We start from the raw sequence: 19,046 nt of genomic DNA on the forward strand, positions 1-19,046 counted from the left end.
TTTCCGGACTACAACATATCCAGCGAACGAATTTCAGTAAAACTCACTTTATTGTAAGTCTTAGTGGTCAAATTATGATACTTTTGTAGAGAAAGAATTTTCTCCGCCTCTGGGAAATTGGAAAACTCATGGGTACTCTCGTCCCCTAAAGAACGAAAAGGAGACAAACTTCAATTTTCCAAAAGCCAATTGTTCTTGACATATTCTTCCATCGGAAATTATTTCTCTATTCTCTTCAAATATAACCGTATCAAACTATTAGAATTGGCGATCGACACTGCTGATTTAAGATCTGAAACAAAAATGGGGGTCAGCCATGAGAGCCTCTAAACCTAACCTTAAATTTTACCTGAGCCTTTAAATCTTGCCCTCTTAGAATCTTCCCCAATTCTGGCTTTCTTTCCTTGTTTATCCTATAAATAGAATCTTTTTAAGTCCTCTAATTCTGTCTTTCTTTAGTTTCCTACTTACAGGTATTTTCTAACTTTTAGTTCAAAATCTTCCTTGTAGAAGTCCTTCAGAAACTCTGTCATAAATCCTATAAATAAATCTTCTGTGAAACGTCTAGCCTAATTTTGTCTTGGTTTTTTACTTACAAAACTTATAAATTGCCAGAAAATTATCACTTCTAAATTCTTTGTCCATCATGATCGAATTCCCACCAAAAACTGGCATCTCTACGTTTCACCTACATGGCAATACTAAAACTACAAAATGGCTACCCCCTTACAATTCTATCAATTTGAATTTGAATCTGCAACACCAATAATATCAATTTTGTGAATTATTTTTGCGTGTCAAATGACTACTTTACAATGTTGATCACTAAAACAAGAAGAATTATTGACCAGTATCTTCTGTGATGTCCAGGAAGTGCTAAAAAGGACACCCAGCTCCTGCTTACACTGAGAAAAAAACGAGGGTGCGATTAACTTTTTTTCCTCAGAACTTTAACATTTTTAGGTGTAAAAATATATCAACATTTTTTAATGGTAATTTTACACCTTTTTAAGGGTAAAATTAACATGGCAAAAGGTAATTTTAACCCCTAATACACCTAAAAAGTGTAATATTTACACCGATTTTGGATCAATACTGCAGGGTAAAATTAACATTTCCGGATTGTTATTTTAACTTTTTCGGATTTCTCTCAGTGTACCAACAGATTCCTCAAAATATTTCACACAATAACACTTTAACACACACTTCTCTCAACACGATGTTATTGCAGACACATTAAGCTTCCTCAAGAGTCAAAAAAACACTTCCTGGACAATCAGAATTCACCAAAATCTGGAAGAATAGGAAAAACTTCCCTCAAAGCAATCTCCCTCGCTGCTAAATGTCAAAATTATCGGCCATATTGGCAAAAATTTCGCTCCCGCTTGGAATTTTCTTACAAGTTGGTGTCAAAAGGCAAATGGCGGGCATTGGCGGGATAACCTTACATTTGACCTCTAGATTTTTGGGGACGAGAGTACCCATAAAGTTTGAACAAGTTTTTTGAAAATTTAAGAAAGATTATTTTTCGAATTTATGCAATCTGTAATTGTTAGTTATCATACTTATTGGCCCCGAGAGGTTTTTCCTTATTCTGGTCTAAAAATATAAATAATGTCAGGATATCCGCAAGGAAGCAGAAAATCAAAAATTCACGATTTTTGACCAAGAATATCTTAGCTCAGGAGTTAATTGGGATCTTGCAAAAAATATCCTAGATTTGGACATCCTTATAGTTTGTAATTATCCAGAAGAATCGGATTCTTATCGATTCTAGATAGTCTAAAAAATTGTTGTTTCCATGGGTACCCAGTGACCCAAAGGAGACGAAAGAGTCTATGGCCCACTTGGTGGAGGCGTTGAGAAATTGGGATCCTTGGGTTTGCACTCCTCTTCGCGATTGACAGGCAAGACGGGAGTAATGAGCTGGAAGGCCTTCTCCAGGGGACAGAAGAAGTCACATCCCGGAAGAGTGAGAGGAACAGGTTCGGCTGTGGAGTTACGCAGGTAGAGCTGGACACCAAGTTGCCCAGTTGGACGATCTCTCAACAGCTCAAACATTCCCATGATGGCATAATCCGGTAGTTGGTAATCCCAGACTCCCAGGGCATGCAGAACATTGACCACGGAGGAATCGTGGCCAGTGTAGAGGTACATCTTGCGATCCTTGGGCTTCAGGTTTTCCTCAGAAGCTGCCTTCCACTCATCCACGAGTTTCTGGAGGAATGGACCAGCTTTCAAGCGCTTCATTTCCGGCGTGTGAACATTCCAGACGTAGCTGAGCTCTGTCAGTGGAAGAAGCTTTTCTGGATAGAAGCGTTTGGTCCATTCTGGTAGCTTCAATCCGTATTCCTCTTCAGCTTTGAGAGTACTGAACAAGGATTGAACATCATCTGGAGTTTTGATATCTAATCCTGTGATCCCTGTGAGTTCCCTCATCATCATCCTGTTCTTTTCTAACTCTATCCTTATTGGGTATTCCCTAAAAGCTTCCTCGAGAGCTTCATGGTATCTTGGACATGGGGTTCTCACAAGGAGGAGCTGAAAATACATTTTCTTTACTTATTTCCTTAATTTTAATAAATCCCCAATTTGGGCACTCACAGAATCCTCGTTTAGCTCTTCGTATTCAATGGGAATTGGTTGCCAGTTCAGCTGCTTATTCCACTCCATGTTCGTTCCTTTTGGTGGCCAGAGTCCCGCCAAAACGAGCGAGAGGGACATCTTCGTCCTTGTGACACCTGTTGATTGTGCATGAATAGCATCTGGTTGGTAGGTCTTCCCCAGAAATCTATCATATCTCCTTCTGAGGTATTGTCCAGTCTCAAACATATAAGTTTTCCCATACTAAAAAAAAAGTCCACTAAATATAATTTATACTAACTCTTCCTCCTTTGAACATACATTTGTTAAATGACCCCATCCGTAGGGCTCAAAAGTAGCATCGAAATAGGGATCAGTGGGATAAGTGTCGGCTGGTGTTCGATGTCCGTGCCGGAAGAGCTAAAAAAAAATTAATGCTTTTAATTGCCAGTCGAACCTGATATTTCTGGTTGGCGATTTTGGGCATGCGGAATACTTTCTGTGTTTGGAAGGGGGAGGAAGTCTCTAATTGAATTCGTCGCACGATGTTCGTGTTTGATGGGTTCTTATATTAAAAATATCGTAATTACCAAAGAATTTTGTATGTTATTATTCCAGCAAAAAACACTGAATATTAATAAACATGAAGAAAAAAATTAGGGAAGTTTTTTATTTAATATCGGGGTTAATTATTAAATTAAGAAATAAATGTTTAAGGTTAATAAAACACATTTTTCACTTATTATTTAATTCGTTTTATATTCATATTATTTTGGCTAATCATAATAAATTAATGAACATTTAAATTTGGTAATTAACGCCTTTGTAGCTCCGACACACGTTATAGATCAGGAAAATTTCATGAAGTCTAAATTCACTTCCCTTTCTTTCGCACATACTTTGCATGTGTCTATCTTATTCTTTCGCGCTCTTCTTCTTTTAAATATCACATCAAATTCAATTTAGCTCAATCGAATTTGGAGCGCGAAAGAATGAGATAGACATACGCAAAATGCGTGAGAACGAAAGGGAAGTGAATTTTTGATCTCATAAAATTTGTCTGATCTAATGTCGAAGCCAGCACATTTTATAAATTTAGATAAACAAATTTTAGTTTCATAAAATTAAAATTCCTAACGATTTACATGTCTATATGATCCTTCGAATTTTCCTTTTTAGCTATCAGAGGGAGTTTAACTTAGATTTAAGTATGATAGAATGGGATTTACATTAGCAATACACGTTTGATAATGCCTCACACACATGCTTGATAATGCCTGGCACACCTTTGAGATCAGTAAAATTTCATGAAATCAAAATTCGCGTCCTTATAAGACTTGCATAAGTCTATCCAATTCTTTTGGACACAACATTGGATTGAAATAAATTTAATTTGGTACGATGTTCAAAAGAAGAAGAAAAGTGCGAAAGAGTAGTGCACTGAGAGAAATCCGAAAAAGTCAAAATAACATTCCGGAAATGTTAATTTTACCCTGCAGTATTGATCCGAAAACGGTGTAAATATTACCCTTTTTAGGTGTATTGCAGGTTCAAGTTAACCTTCTTTCATGTTGATTTTACCCTTAAAAGGTGTAAAATTAACATTAAAAAATGTTGATATATTTTACACCCGAAAAGTGTTAAAGTTATGACGAAAAAAAGTTAATCGCAGCCTCTTTTTTTCTCAGTGTATAGACATTATGCAGAACTTTTGAAAAAGAAAAGAGAAACGAATTTCGACTTCATGAAATTTTCTCAAATTTTCCTGATCTAAAAGAGATAATGTCGGAGCCATAAAGAAAAAGTTATATATAAATTTTGATTTCATGAACTTTTCCTAATCTTAGTATGATAATAGCATGGAAAATGTATTTTTTTATTTTCGTTTTGAAAAAAGTAACATTATAATTGTTCCGCTAATTTAAAGACTATTTTTAAAATGAGTATTAATTAATTTTTCATCAAAACTTTTTTTTATCCCTGAAAGACTTTTTTTATTAAAAATTTAATGAAATCAAAATTTGTCCTCAACCGTTAATGCATTATTTGTCTATCTCATTCTTTCACACTCAAAATCTAAATTGAATGTATCTCTATGATCACGCCATTTATCACATAGTCAAGACAAACAAAATGAAAAGAAAATAGAAAAGTTCAATAATACATTTTTGTGAGAGGATGGATAAAAATTTTGATTTCCAGAATTTTTCTGATCTAAAAATAAAAGACATAGCCATTTATATTATTAATTTACACATTTTTATGTGATGCCCAAGCAATAACCTTTTAATCACTAAGCGAATAAGACAAAAAAAAAAGCCAAAAGAAATGTAATAAAAGATTGAAAATTAAAAAATATAAAAATAGTATAACCTGTGATTGATAAACATGTTTATACTTTAAAATAAATTAATGTTTGCGCAAGAATGACACGCAAATCTGTAATTAAATATATAATATATTAAATTGAAAATGTATTTAGTTATTGGTACATCACAATTTGAGAATAATAGCTACTTCTACACTGAGAAAAAAAGAGGGTGCGATTAACTTTTTTTCGTCATAACTTTAACACTTTTCGGGTGTAAAAATATATCAACATTTTTTAATGTTAGTTTTACACCTTTTGAGGGTAAAATCAACATGAAAAAGGGTAACTTTAACACATAATATACCTAAAAAGATCGGATCAGTAGGGGAAAGTGCCCATGCTTGATACGATCCAAGCTTCATAATAACTATTTTTTTCCTACGTTAATCAATAATTGTGACTCACAGTAATATATTTTAATAGCTGGTCCTAAGACTCACATTTCCTAAAAAAATTAGGATCCCAGCTCTTTTTCCTAGTTTCAGGAAGCGAAAATCAAAAATGGGTCTAAAACTGTAATTTCGATACATGATATTTCATAAGTATTTCTTAATTAATGTCGCTGTTCAGGAAAACTACTATCATAGGCACATAGAGGGTTCATCAGTATTAATATTTATGTAAAAATATTTTTACTTAGGGACACTGTTTTTGTGGGAGGTGACAAATTCATAAATTCTGCCTGTGTCCATCTTATATTTTAAGAAGGGTCCATGAATGATAATTTAATTGTGACAACTCTATCTTTCGATGTGATTCTTTCATAATTACACCTATTGTAATCCTCCAATTTTATCGACAATTGACATAACCTTCAACCCTGTTGCCTGAATTTTAAGGTTGCAGAGTGACATTTTCATAGACTCAAAGTGAAAAAAATGGTTTTCGCTAGCGCCCTAATGTCATAAAAACATGGCTTAGAAAAATTACATAAGAGTGATTTTAAAACTAATAACCAGTCTTACAAACGATTTAAGCAGATATATTAGAGTTCCGTCTAAATAGTGATGTGCAATTTTTTGTATCCGGTGAAATTTTTGCAGTGAAAATGGACCTCCGAATTGTCGAATCAATTATTATACAGGAAGGCCTCGGAACCAACTTGTATAAAAATCGCCACTGAATTCTTATTTTCTTCTTGAGGAAAATCTAAAGATTTCCAGGAAATATTTGAGGTTGAATTATAAACCTAATAAGTGAGACATTTTTTTGTCATAGTGGAAAAATCTCTTCGGTTTGTGTATTAATCAAAAAATAATCACAAAACTTGGCCATCATTTTACAGTATCAAGCATGGGCACTTTCCCCTACTGCAGGGTAAAATTAACATTTTCAGAATGTTATTTTGACTTTTTCGGATTTCTCTCAGTGTAAGATCAAACATATGAACCATTGCTATTACCCCAATTTTAAAACATAAAAAAAAATATTTTAAAAGACAAGTTGTTTATAAATGAAATGCAAAAAAATAATGTTTCTTATTAGACGTGAAAGAAAAACATATTTATTATAATTCTTGAGAAAATTAGTATAAAATGTAATTGTTTGGTATTGGGTTTACACTGAGAAAAAAAGAGGGTGCGATTAACTTTTTTTCCTCATAATTTTAACACTTTTTAGGTGTAAAAATATATCAACATTTTTTAATGTTAATTTTACACCTTTTTAAGGGTAAAATTTACATGAAAAGGGTAACTTTAACCCTTAATACACCTAAAAAGCATAATATTTACACCGATTTCGGATCAATAATGGAGGGTAAAATTAACATTTTTGGAATGTTATTTTAACTTTTTCGGATTTCTCTCAGTGTACAAACGTTTTAAGTTCTAGAGGAAATTGTCGATCATTGAAACACTGAATTATTAGACTCAAATGTTTCGAAATCTCGCTTCTTGTAAGATCTATCCGTCACCACCATTATATGAAGGTGATGTGATGGACATTCGTAATGCCCTAGACACACTTACGACTTAAATCGAGAGACGACTTAGTGGAAAATGATGGAAATATAGTTTAACGATTATTTTTAATAATTACGCTAAGTCGTCTCTCGGCTAATCCTCATGTCTGTCAAGGCGGTCAGGTCAAGGCCCTTACAGAATACTGTAACCACCTCTACTCATACCACAATATTTAGTGGCCACTCTATTGATCTTTCATTTTAATAATCGTAAAGCACATCGTAATTAACGATAACCGTGACGTCATGACATTCTATTGATTTCTGTCGGAATAGTAAAATTTTAGTCATTCTGCTGACCTACCATGAAAGAGGTTTAAAGGTTCAAATGACCTAATGTCGCGCTTCTAGTCATATTGTGCCACTTGGGTATACACAAACGTATTTTTGCAACAGCCATAAAAATATTTCCAACATATTATTACTAATGAAATTCTTTCCAGTTTTTGTCAGAAATGGTTGTCTGATAAACTTTGTTATTCAATGTTGTCAACGCCTTATCCAAAATAATTGCTTTTCGTCTGCTGCTAAAATGCAACTTGAAAGGACATTAATGATGTAAATTTTCAAAATTTTGAATATTTTATTGCACTTTTGATTTTTATAGTCCAATCAATTGTGTGATAAGTTAAAGAATTTTAAAAGTTGTGTAAATTTCTCATAGTAATTTATTAATGAAGTTGTTGTTGAGTATTTCGGATAAGCCGCTGTTTTATGATCTTTTTATGTTATTTAACTCCTCACGTGCTGACTACAAAAAAAACTATATAGCACAACATGCGTCTCACAATCTCTGCTCTTTTTTTTTGCTTCCTCTTCTAATCTTATGAATGAACATGGTGTTTGGGTATGAGAGTAACAAAAACAAAAAAACAAGACTTGAGGGACAAGAGTTCAAGATCGTGAAATACTTCGGTGATCGATAGTCTGAGAGGTTTCTCTTTTTGTGGTTCTAAGAATAGCCGGAATGCAGTTTTTGGGAACTCACCAGATGGACAAGTATGAGTTCTTTGGTGTTATCTTCTGCAATGTTGCATGTGGCTGAGTGGCCGGAGTGGAGGCGCGTCCTTGTGAGATCAATCAGAGTGATGAGCGCGAGACAGACAACCAGTGTCCAGCCGGATCGCAGAATACGCACCAACCAGTTTAGTGTATCCAGGGTCAAGGTTGAAACCACACTGCTGAACATCTCGCGATTTAATTGCGATGCTACCGGATTATTGGAAATTCCATTAAAGACGCGTCCCAGGGAACTTAGCACTGCACTATCTCTGACTTAACTGAGAGAATTATTTGGAGTAGATCTCTGCTCTGACCTCTGAGTTTTAACACTGTCGTGCCTTCGTAGAAAAAGTCTTAAGAGCCGAATTTTTTTTCCATAGCGAAGGAAAATGGGAGACACCTTGCTCACCTTGAATGGCCAAATTTATGATGATTAAACCACCTCAGCTGAGAGGCGCCAATTCTCCAAAATATTACCAAATATCTCAATCATTCCCGAAATTCTTCAATTTCTGAACCAATTGGAGAACTTTTAATTTCCTAAAATGGTTAAAGTTAAAGAACAAGAATTGTCTTCATTAAATTTTATTACAAATCCCACAAATAATATTTAAACAGAGATTTATGGTCCACTTGGTGGAGGCGTTGAGAAATTGGGATCCTTGGGTTTGCACTCCTCTTCGCGATTGACAGGCAAGACGGGAGTAATGAGCTGGAAGGCCTTCTCCAGGGGACAGAAGAAGTCACATCCCGGAAGAGTGAGAGGAACAGGTTCGGCTGTGGAGTTACGCAGGTAGAGCTGGACACCAAGTTGCCCAGTTGGACGATCTCTCAACAGCTCAAACATTCCCATGATGGCATAATCCGGTAGTTGGTAATCCCAGACTCCCAGGGCATGCAGAACATTGACCACGGAGGAATCGTGGCCAGTGTAGAGGTACATCTTGCGATCCTTGGGCTTCAGGTTTCCCTCAGAAGCTGCCTTCCACTCATCTACGAGTTTCTGGAGGAATGGACCAGCCTTCAAGCGCTTCATTTCCGGCGTGTGAACATTCCAGACGTAGCTGAGCTCTGTCAGTGGAAGAAGCTTTTCTGGATAGAATCTTTTGGTCCATTCTGGTAGCTTCAATCCGTATTCCTCTTCAGCTTTGAGAGTACTAAACAAGGATTGAACATCATCTGGAGTCTTGATATCCAACCCTGTGATCTCTGTGAGTTCCCTCATCATATCAACGTAAGGATCAACAGCAGACTGAACCTCTGCTGACTGCAAAACTTCCTCAACGGCTTCAGAGTATCTAGCACAAGGAGTCCTTACGAGAAGGAGCTGTAGTACAATAAAATTTTATTAAAACTAATTCCTCAAATTTCTCCTCTTCTACTCACCGAATCTTGATCCAGCGGTTCAGATTCAATGGGAATTGGTTGCCAATTGAGCTTTTTGTTCCACTCTGTGGGAGAATCCTTCGGTGGCCAGAGTCCCGCCAAAACGAGCAGCATGGACATTCTCGTTCTCGTCACTCCAGTTGTTTGGGCATGAAGGACATCCGGCTGGTAGTATTTACCCAAAAAATCTCCATACCGCCTATGGAGATATTCTCCCATTTCAAAAAGATACTTTTTGCCAGGATTGGTGAGTTGACCCCATCCGTAGGGGTAGAAGGTCTCGTTGAAGAAGGGATCATTGGGATATGTGTCCGCTGGTGTTCGATGTCCGTGCCTGAAGAGCTGGAAGATGAACAGATATCTGCTTGAGTATCACAAACACTTTTGAATTTTTTTTAACATTTCTCTGACCATATGAGCTAGAACAACTTCCTTGTCAGGATCTTCTCGACCCACGAAAGAGTGACTTTTGTAGCGATTGAAACCGAATCTGCGCAAGCCAAAAGATCGCGATGGGAAGGATACCTTGGCTCCTGTGGCCAGGATACACGAGAGGGATAAAACAACGAGAGCCAGTACACGCATCTCGATCTCTGATTTAATTGAGCTTATTGGATGGACTGAAGAGAAAGATTGCGTCCAGGAGGCTTTTATAACAAAAAACAGACGCAAGATGAGCAGCTCTCTCAGAGATGTTAAAATACCTGGAAATTATTTCTCTGATATTTGTGGCAGCTGTAGAAAAATCCACGTGAGAATAAAGTAGTTTTAAATTATTCCACTGAGAGAAATCCGATAAAGTTGAAATAACATTCCGGAAATGTTAATTTTACCCTGCAGCATTGATCCAAAATCGGTTTAAATATTACCTTTTTTAGGTGTATTGGGGGTTAAAGTTACCCTTTTTCATGTTAATTTTACCCTTAAAAGGTGTAAAATTAACATTAAAAATGTTGATATATTTTTACAACTAAAAAGTGTTAAAGTTATGAGGAAAAAAAGTTAATCGCACCCTCTTTTTTTCTCAGTGTCCAGGCAACTTATTTTGTATTCCTTTATGGTAAATTTTGTTAATTTTATGTCGTAACATTTATTTTTGGAAATCCATTTATAATAAAAATAATTTAAATTATTTTCTTTTTTAATAATTTAATTGATTAATATTATTTTTTTATTTTATGCTCTAAAAAATTGTTGTTTTTTTGGAATTGAACAAAAATATCTACCAATTTGTGATTCATTCACTGAATGAAACATTTCTACGTTATGTTATTCAGTTAATTTATTTAATTTATTTATCTAGATTTTTGTGAACATGTTTTTTTAAACCATGTTTGAAAAAATTAAAAAAAAAGATTATTAATCTATGAAAACTTGAACATAAAGTCCCAGAATATTGTTTTTTTAATTTTGTTTATATGTATTACTAAATAGTATAAATAAATTGTTTAATGAGATACTTTTAATATGATATGCATTAAGAATTTTATTTTATTTCTTAGAATATTTTATTATAAAATCCAGAATTGCGAAATGAGGAAAGAAATAACTTTGTCTTATTTTTCCAAAATTTTTCAATAATGTTATTAAAAGTAATTTAAATTAAATTGGTATTGAAAAAGCAGCCATTCTATCTTTTAAATTTAAAAAAAAAGATTATAAAATCAGTACCATGTGTGATTTCTACAAATAAAACTTCATTTCCTTTATTCTTTATGGCTTTCTCTCCCCTCCCGAATTACATACATTAACGTTAATTTTATTTAAAGGATCAAAGTGATGAAAATCTAGAAAAGTACCATGCGACCTTTTATTCTAATAACTAAAATGATAACCCTTTAACAGTGTTTTCTTTAATATGCGAAAAAAAACTTGTAATAAAGTATTTTCTAGAATAATTATAATCCAATAAAGTTGAAAATACCATCCATTCTTTATTATCTCTTTTAGTTTAGTTTAGGCGCTAGGTGAGAAAATATAAAAATTTTTTGAAACTCTTTTTGCTTCTAAAATGCACATTTTAACTTTTTCAAATTTTTTAAATAAAATAAATAAAGTAGAACGACATATCTTTCAGTAAAAAATGAATTTATTTTAGTCAGATAACTTTAAATCGGTATTTTTATAAAAATTGTAAATGAGTTTTATTGAACAAATATTTTTTTTGTTTCTTTTTCTCTGACCTGTCACACGAAACTGAGGATAGCTACTAAACGAAGAGTCAAAACGAGTTCAAACTTTGAAAAAATGTTTGTAAGACTATTACCGGGGACGCTATAGCACTTTTAAATTTTAAAAAAATCCTTTATTGTCGCTGTAAATGTAATTTTTGTAAAGACCGTCTTGAGACGGTCTTCTGATAGAGGGTTAAAAAATGATTATTTTTATATCGTGCTTTCAAGAAAAGCATCATTTTGTAAATTCTTTCGTAAATTAGCAGGAAAACTCCATAAAACATTTTCAGAGTTTTGAGAGGAATTAAAACCAAAATTAATAGGTTTACATATCACCGTCGTTTGTATCAAAAAATGTCTTATCTGCATTATTTCGATATTTCGAAATGACAATATTCTACGGTGAGCAAAAAAATTTAACTCAAGTAACAAAACCTTAATATTTTTTTTATTATTATCTTTTAATTTTTAAAAAATGAGGTCTGTGAAATCGCGAGAATGTGATGTTTTTTTCCAAATTGAACAAGAAATTCTTTTGGTAGTGATATCAAGTGATATTTATGAATTATCATGTGGTTATATGACATAAAATATTAGTAAGTTATAGAGAATTTCAAGACCTTTTTGACAATATCAGTTATGCCACGATCAGTTGAGCCATTATGCAGCAAATTTTGAAAATATATTTAGATAAGAAAGAGACTATATAACGCCGCCATCTTGATTTTTTTAACGCGTTCCTCAATAACATTCAAAAGAATTTTCATAATTATGATTTTTTAAATCATTAATTTTAAGATTCTGTGGACCACCCTACTATAGGGTGTCCTATAAATTACGCAAGATTTAAATTAAATAAAAAACACTTTTTTTCTCAATTATTTTTTTTTATAAATGGAAAAATAAAGTAAAAATTTTATAAATGGAAAAATAAATCTGTTTGTGCAGCTAAATTATATCACTCTAAGGCTCAATTTTATTAAAAAATAGGTGAAAAATCCCAATTTCAAAGGTTCTTCAGTTTCAAAGGTGCCCCACTTTCCCCTACATAAGATAGGGTTTATGTATGTACTAAAAAATCGCATCCAGTAATTAACCTCCATAGCTCTGCTGGCATATGAATCCTTTCGTCGAAAGTTTCCCTGACATTTTTGGACAAATGTGCCTAAATTTCGATGATGCAGTGTTAAAACTTCTCTTTTAATGCACAGAGGTGGATGTAGGCCTAATGACTTTAAATAACCGAATAAAAAAATGTAATGGTCTAAAATTGCATGATCTAAGGGACCAATTCTAATCACCAATAGAGAAAATTACAATCAGGAAATGTTTTAATGCAGGAATTGCATTATTTCATAGGCTATATATAACATGTTACACTATCATGCTAAAGCCACATATCCTCAATATTAATGAATTCATAGTTAATTAATTATAATTAATAAACAAATCTTCCAATTTAGACTTCATAAATTCGGTCATTGTCGCGATATCGAACGCCTGTAGTAATAACGCTTGATCAGCTTTATTTTCAGATAATACACTGCTTCAATATTATTAAGCATTTGAAGGGCTTATTCTTGGATGACAAGTGCATTTAGCCTCCCCAATTGATTCAGTTCTGTGAATTTTTCAATTAGACTCTTCAATGTTGACGAAGTTAAATCAATTTTCTGACCAATTCTCGAACCAAATTATTTAATTATTTTAAAAATATTTTTTAAGAACAATAACGCGTTGGTCTGACATTTAGTGATGGATTTTTTGAAAACCCTAATCTATAAACTGTCACGTAGTATTTTTATTATTCGTTGCGGACCTTTATTTCAGAAATGCCGCTAAATTTTAATCTTGCGTAATTTCTGGGACACCCTATATTTAAAGAATATATGCAAAAGCCTTAAGTAAGTACTTAATAAGTACTTACTAAGGACCTATTTAATGTACTTGGACATAGCTCTGTTTTCAGAGCATGAACAATTCCGACAATTCCAGTATTGACAGAATTGTGCTAGTAACAGCTTGCCTTGCGTTAGCCAGGAGGTGAAGTGATACAGTGCCCGATTTGTAATTCGGATGATTGGGAGACAATATGACAGTTGTCCACTTTGTAATCCGGATGAATTTTTTGAATTTGTTCAACGTCTCGAAAATATAATACACGATTTTTATTGTAGAATTAGTATAAAAGTTTTAAAAAAGATTAAAAAGATATAATTAGAGAATTCTATGCTATTATACTTCATTTATTAAACAAAAACATCACAGGATAATTTATTTTCATTGTGAACCTACTTCCTGACAAGTGGTCTTCAAAGTTGAAGCCACTTTCTCACATTCACATGCAGATTCGTATGGAAATTTTTCTGCACTCGTGACCGTTACACGATATATATCACAATGAGGTGTGCCTTGTACACAGGACTCTGTGACTTGTAAAGGGGGATAAATATTCTATATTTCCATCTAAAAAGTTTTTCGGAACTCGAAGTATAAGCTGAGTTTGGAAGCAATTTATGAGTTGACAGGGGATAGTTGTGAACACACATGCATACATAACCTCAATTAAATTAGAGAGCGGGCACTATAGAACATTTTCCCATGAGTCCCGTTTGGGTTTGGATCTTTTTAAAATCACAAGTAATTTTTCTGAGCTTTGGATTACGTCCAATGAGTTTCACTGTACTTGAATTTAGAACCTATTGGCTCCGGCACACCTTTTAGATCAGGAAAATTTCATGAAGTCGAAATTCGAATCCCTTTTCTTCTCACGTATTTTTCATATGACTATCTCATTCTTTCGCATACCAAATTCGATTGAGCTAAATTAAATTTGAAGTGATGTTTAAAAGAAGAAGAAGAGTGCGAGGGAATGAGATAGACATATGCAAAGCATGTGAAAAAGAAAAGGATTGGAATTTCGACTTCATGAAATTTTCCTGATCTAAAAGGTGTGCCGGAGCCATATGATTCACAATCCCATTTTCGTGGTAGAAAAATAATAATGCAATTTGCACAAGTGTTGATGCAAGCGACGGAATTTCAGTCTTTTCAGTATTTTCATGGCAAAACATTTTCGTGTTTAACCAGCAATATGTTACACGTAATTTTTTTCCAAAACGCACCTTTTTCACGGAATCGCATTGAACGCGCCAATTTCCATGAAAATCAAGTTTTTAAACAGAGGATTATTTGTGCTGGAGAAGATGAAGAAAAAACTGGTCTCCAGCAATTTTTGGTATGTGCACGTTTATCATTTTGCGTGGTATAGAGATGGTCAGTTGAGGGCGGGAATTTAGGATTAGCATAAATCATCCTTTGGGCAGATTTTAGAACAGAAAACAAAATTGGTACTCACTGTGTGAACGAGGATGACCTCCTTGTCGGGGGATATGTAGGATTTGCTGGGACCAAGGTCAGCTCTGGCTGATCCCAGGACACCGTAAACGATGAAGAACAGCAGGAGAAACATCACAACAGCCAGAACCAGAAAACGTTTCCAAAGATAGTGCATCTTTCCCACTTTTGCCACACACTTTTATACTCTTTAGCTCAAGCCTCCAAGAGGTTCGCGATTCGTATTCTTCTCCAGCTCATTCGCTAGTCAGCATTCTGGAAGATTTCTCTCTGTCAAACTAACGATGTTCTGGCCAAAAATTTGATCACCTTGAACCACAAGCAAGACAATAAATAATTCTCGAATTTATTTAGTTTTTTTGCTGTTTCCGCGTGAGAGATTCACAGAAACCTTCCCGCGCTTCCATTAAAATTCATCATGAGACTGAGAGGGCCGGCACAGCTGAGCTCACCTTATTCCTCAGATCAACTCCATGATCAGACACTTTTCATTCACCGAAAAATTTTCACAGAGATCTGTGGAAAATCGCTGGGGGAAGTTGACTTCCGGTGCCAATTGTTATTTTCTCTTATCAATTGCCATTGAAATCCACACGAAAATCTATTTTGGATGCTAGTCAGTCCAGGTGAAATCTCTAACAGTTAGGTAATCTCCAATAAATATTCTCAGAAAATTATTATATTGATCTCGAAGCTTGATCAAAAGCCTCAAAAGCGTTCAAGATCAAACCGAAAAAATCCGACTGCGAAAGTTTAAATTAAAAAAAATCCACTTTTTACCCATTAACCTTGACTGAGAACCACTAAATTGGATCCGATAAGCCAGTTTTCCAGCAAACGTTGTGTTTTAATTGTCACTTTTAGTTTAGTGAAATACACAAATAATAATATAAAAAAAACGAAGCACCAAGCAGAAAAAAGCTCCACACGAAACTGAAAGTTTATCGTTACGCAACTGTATATTGAAAAAATGTAAATAGCAATAAAATTCTCTTTATTTTTTCTCTCTTCAACTAATTCCCAGACAACTGATTAAGAAGTACTCCACAGGAGAGGGGACAGATTTATGGTTATTGTTGGAGACTAGAGAAAAAAATTACAAGAAAACACAAATTTTTAATGATTCACCAAATCACTGAACACGAAATCCTTCGGCAAATTGCTCTGGGAATACTTCATCAGCAAAATTCTGGTCGTTCCGCCTGGAAGATATGAAGAAAACTGGAGCATTTTATCTGGTTAATTGTAATTTAGAGCGCAGTTGGATTGAAAGTGAAAAGGTTCATAAAAAATTTTTTGTCGTAATACCCACAATCTTTACAATCATCCATAATATTGTTGCATTCGTGTTGGTGAATTGTTGTATGCATACCAGGTATTTTTCGATGTTTTTTGTATACACCGGTTTTTGAATAATTGCGGAAAATTGATAAGAAATCCATTTGAGAAATTAACCCCAAGAAGGCCACAATTTAATTCTATTACACTGACTGAGAGAAATTCGAAAAAGTTAAAATAACATTCCGGAAATGTTAATTTTACCCTGCAGTATTGATCCGAAATCGGTGTAAATATTACCCTTCTAAGGTGTATTGGAGGTTGAAGTTACCCTTTTTCATGTTAATTTTAACCTTAAAAAGGTGTAAAATTAACATTAAAAAATGTTGATATATTTTTACACCTAAAAAGTGTTAAAGTTATGAGGAAAAAAAGTTAATCGCACCCTCTTTTTTTCTCATTATAGAAAGGTCGTCGTATGAGATATTCTGACTTAAATAAAGGTTCCGCCCTTCGTTTCATAATAAATTTAAATTACGCCCCCTTTAGAGTATTTTATCACACATCAAACCAATTACTTCCAAGGACAGTGATAAAGGGGCACGGAAGGGTCGTTGTCCCCACCCATACGACATTAAAAAAAAGACATAACGAAAAATTGAAAAATAGGGGAAGTGGAGCACTTGAATTGGGGTACCTTTGAAATTGAATTTTTTATGGCTTCATGGCTCCGGCACACCTTTTAGATCAGGAAAATTTCATGAAGTCGAAATTCAAATCCCTTTCTTTCTCACATGCTTTGCATATGTCTATCTCATTCTTTCGCACTCTTCTTTTTCTTTTAAACATCACACCAAATTCAATTTAGCTCAATCGAATTTGGTATGCGAAAGAATGAGATAGTCATATGCAAAACATGTGAGAAAGAAAGGGATGCGAAATTCGACTTCATGAAATTTTCCTGATCTAAAAGGTGTGACAGAGCCATCAGCACATCTCTTAGATCAGGAAAATTTCATGAAGTCGAAATTCGAATCACTTTCTTTCTCACACGTTTTGCATATGTCTATCTCATTTTTTTTGCACTCTTCTTCTTCTTTTCAGCATCACAACAAATTCAATTTAGCTTAATCGAATTTGGAGCTCGAAAGAATGAGATAGACATATTCAAAACGTGTGAGAAAGAAAGCGATGTGAATTTGATTTCATGAAATTTCCTGATCTAAAAGGTGTGCCGGAGCCATTTATCTCCTATTTTTAAATAGAACTAAGATTTATCCTAATGTAATTTGGCTTTACGAGTGATTTGTACATCTAAATTATATCACCGTAAGGTCCTTTTTGATTTAAAAATAAGAGAAAAAACCCTATTTCGAAGTTGACCCACTTACCCCTAAGATTTAGTTTAACAGGGCATTTTAAACCGAAGAAACACATTGTTTGGCTTAGGATCTTTTTTTTAAGTCTTACGACTCTTCCAAAAATAAAAAAACTCAATTTGAAATAACAATAGGTTTATGGTGAATTTTCTAAAGAATCATTGCACAAAATGTAATATTAAAAATTCCAACAAACTTTGCAGTCTGACACAAAAAACAAAGCAGTTTGAAAAAATATTTTAAAGCTTTGTGTCCAACGCACAATAACTTTTGTTTGTAAATAAGTTTTCAAAATTATTTATGAGAGTGAGCGAGATAACTAGATCTAGATTTCATTCACTCTCACTGAAATGCCGAAAATATGTTTACAAAATAAAAGTTATTGTGCGTGGGGCATTATACTTATAAAAATTAAATTGCAAACCAGAATATTTCTCACACGGGCTTTAGGCTGAAGGTTTAATTCAGTTTCTGAAAATCTCGATTTTTTTAAATTATAGGCATCTGCACTGATTTTGCAAAATATATTGGATCACTCAGCCATTTGGCAAAACCTTAACCTTATACAAGCATCAGACCTAAGGCTTAGCCAAATGGAATAACTTAACTGCTTTAATTTCTTATCAATCACGATTTTTTAGAAAAAAAACCTAGGATTGGATTATTAAAAATAATGACCTATTAGACTCTCAAAAAGCAATAAAATTGTTCGCTATTTAGGATTTTGAGACCTTTGGGAATTGGGCTAAGCCTCTTGTCTGAAGACCGATTCCGTGGGTCAGGATGTCTAAAATCGGCAACTTTTCTTTAAAAAGTGTAGAATGATATTTTATTCAAGCTCTCTTAGGCATATAAAAACACTACATTTTTTAAACTATTTGCTGAAAAAGTAATAAAAAAAACAATCGTTTGTACTTTGACTTAATTTATTTCCTTTTTCGAAAAAAAATATATTTCGGAGAAAAGATTCCTCAGATTGTGATAAAAACTAAATATTTCCTGCTAGATTAATTTCGACGAAGGATTTTTATTTATTTTCTTGATTACAAATCATTTTCCAATACAACATTATTAAATTAAAATACAATAACTAGAAAAAATACAAGTATATAAAAAATTAAAAGTTGAAAATTTTACTTCAACTTCTAAAGTGCGTATAGGGGCAGTTTTAGACAGACCAGACAAGGGCAAGAGGTACGGTATTCTGCATTAAATAGATTATATGTATCTAATAAAATTATTTATTTCACCTTAAAGCGTGTTAGATTAGAATACTCATAGAGAAACATCAACACATTTTTGTCTTTAAAAAGACTCGAAAAAATCATAGTAATGTCCCTTGGGTCGTCTTATGGGGGGGGGGGGGGGGGTCGTCCAAAGATCGTAAGTTCGTATCTCTTACCGTTTCGGCTCTAGATCTAGATGTATAACAAAGTTAACGGACAGGAAAAAGCATATTTAAAAAAGATTGGTCATTTACGTGTACTCAACCGATTTATTACCGATTGCGACCAATGCAATCAGATTAGAAATTTCAAGGCCTTTCGGAAAAA

General features: G+C 33.8%; 2 protein-coding genes across 8 annotated transcripts; both read right to left on the minus strand.

Annotated features, from left to right (window-relative positions):
- Window positions 1–31: 31 nt before the first annotated feature.
- Window positions 32–8,174, minus strand: LOC129800505 (prostatic acid phosphatase-like). The gene is made up of 4 exons (XM_055844933.1): window positions 7,906–8,174; window positions 2,905–3,003; window positions 2,605–2,847; window positions 32–2,541 (listed from the first exon to the last, which is right to left on the minus strand). Exons 1-4 carry the CDS (start codon window positions 8,104–8,106, stop codon window positions 1,837–1,839), a joined length of 1,248 nt encoding a protein of 415 aa, XP_055700908.1. The 5' UTR covers window positions 8,107–8,174; the 3' UTR covers window positions 32–1,836.
- A 314-nt stretch (window positions 8,175–8,488) lies between these two features.
- On the minus strand, window positions 8,489–16,062 carry LOC129800506 (venom acid phosphatase Acph-1-like). 7 transcript variants are annotated; one of them, XM_055844935.1, is made up of 5 exons: window positions 15,965–16,062; window positions 15,289–15,769; window positions 14,838–15,145; window positions 9,306–9,647; window positions 8,489–9,246 (listed from the first exon to the last, which is right to left on the minus strand). In XM_055844935.1, the coding sequence occupies exons 3-5, from the start codon at window positions 14,991–14,993 to the stop codon at window positions 8,542–8,544; spliced, it is 1,203 nt and encodes a 400-aa protein (XP_055700910.1). In that variant the 5' UTR covers window positions 14,994–15,145; window positions 15,289–15,769; window positions 15,965–16,062; the 3' UTR covers window positions 8,489–8,541. The 7 variants fall into 7 exon arrangements, with proteins under 7 accessions (XP_055700910.1, XP_055700916.1, XP_055700915.1 ...); XM_055844941.1 differs by lacking the exon at window positions 15,289–15,769 and having other exon boundaries at window positions 14,838–15,091; XM_055844940.1 differs by lacking the exon at window positions 15,289–15,769.
- Window positions 16,063–19,046: the final 2,984 nt, after the last annotated feature.

This window comes from Phlebotomus papatasi, chromosome 2, assembly GCF_024763615.1.
Source record: "Phlebotomus papatasi isolate M1 chromosome 2, Ppap_2.1, whole genome shotgun sequence".
In the NCBI taxonomy this organism is placed as follows: domain Eukaryota; kingdom Metazoa; phylum Arthropoda; class Insecta; order Diptera; family Psychodidae; genus Phlebotomus; species Phlebotomus papatasi.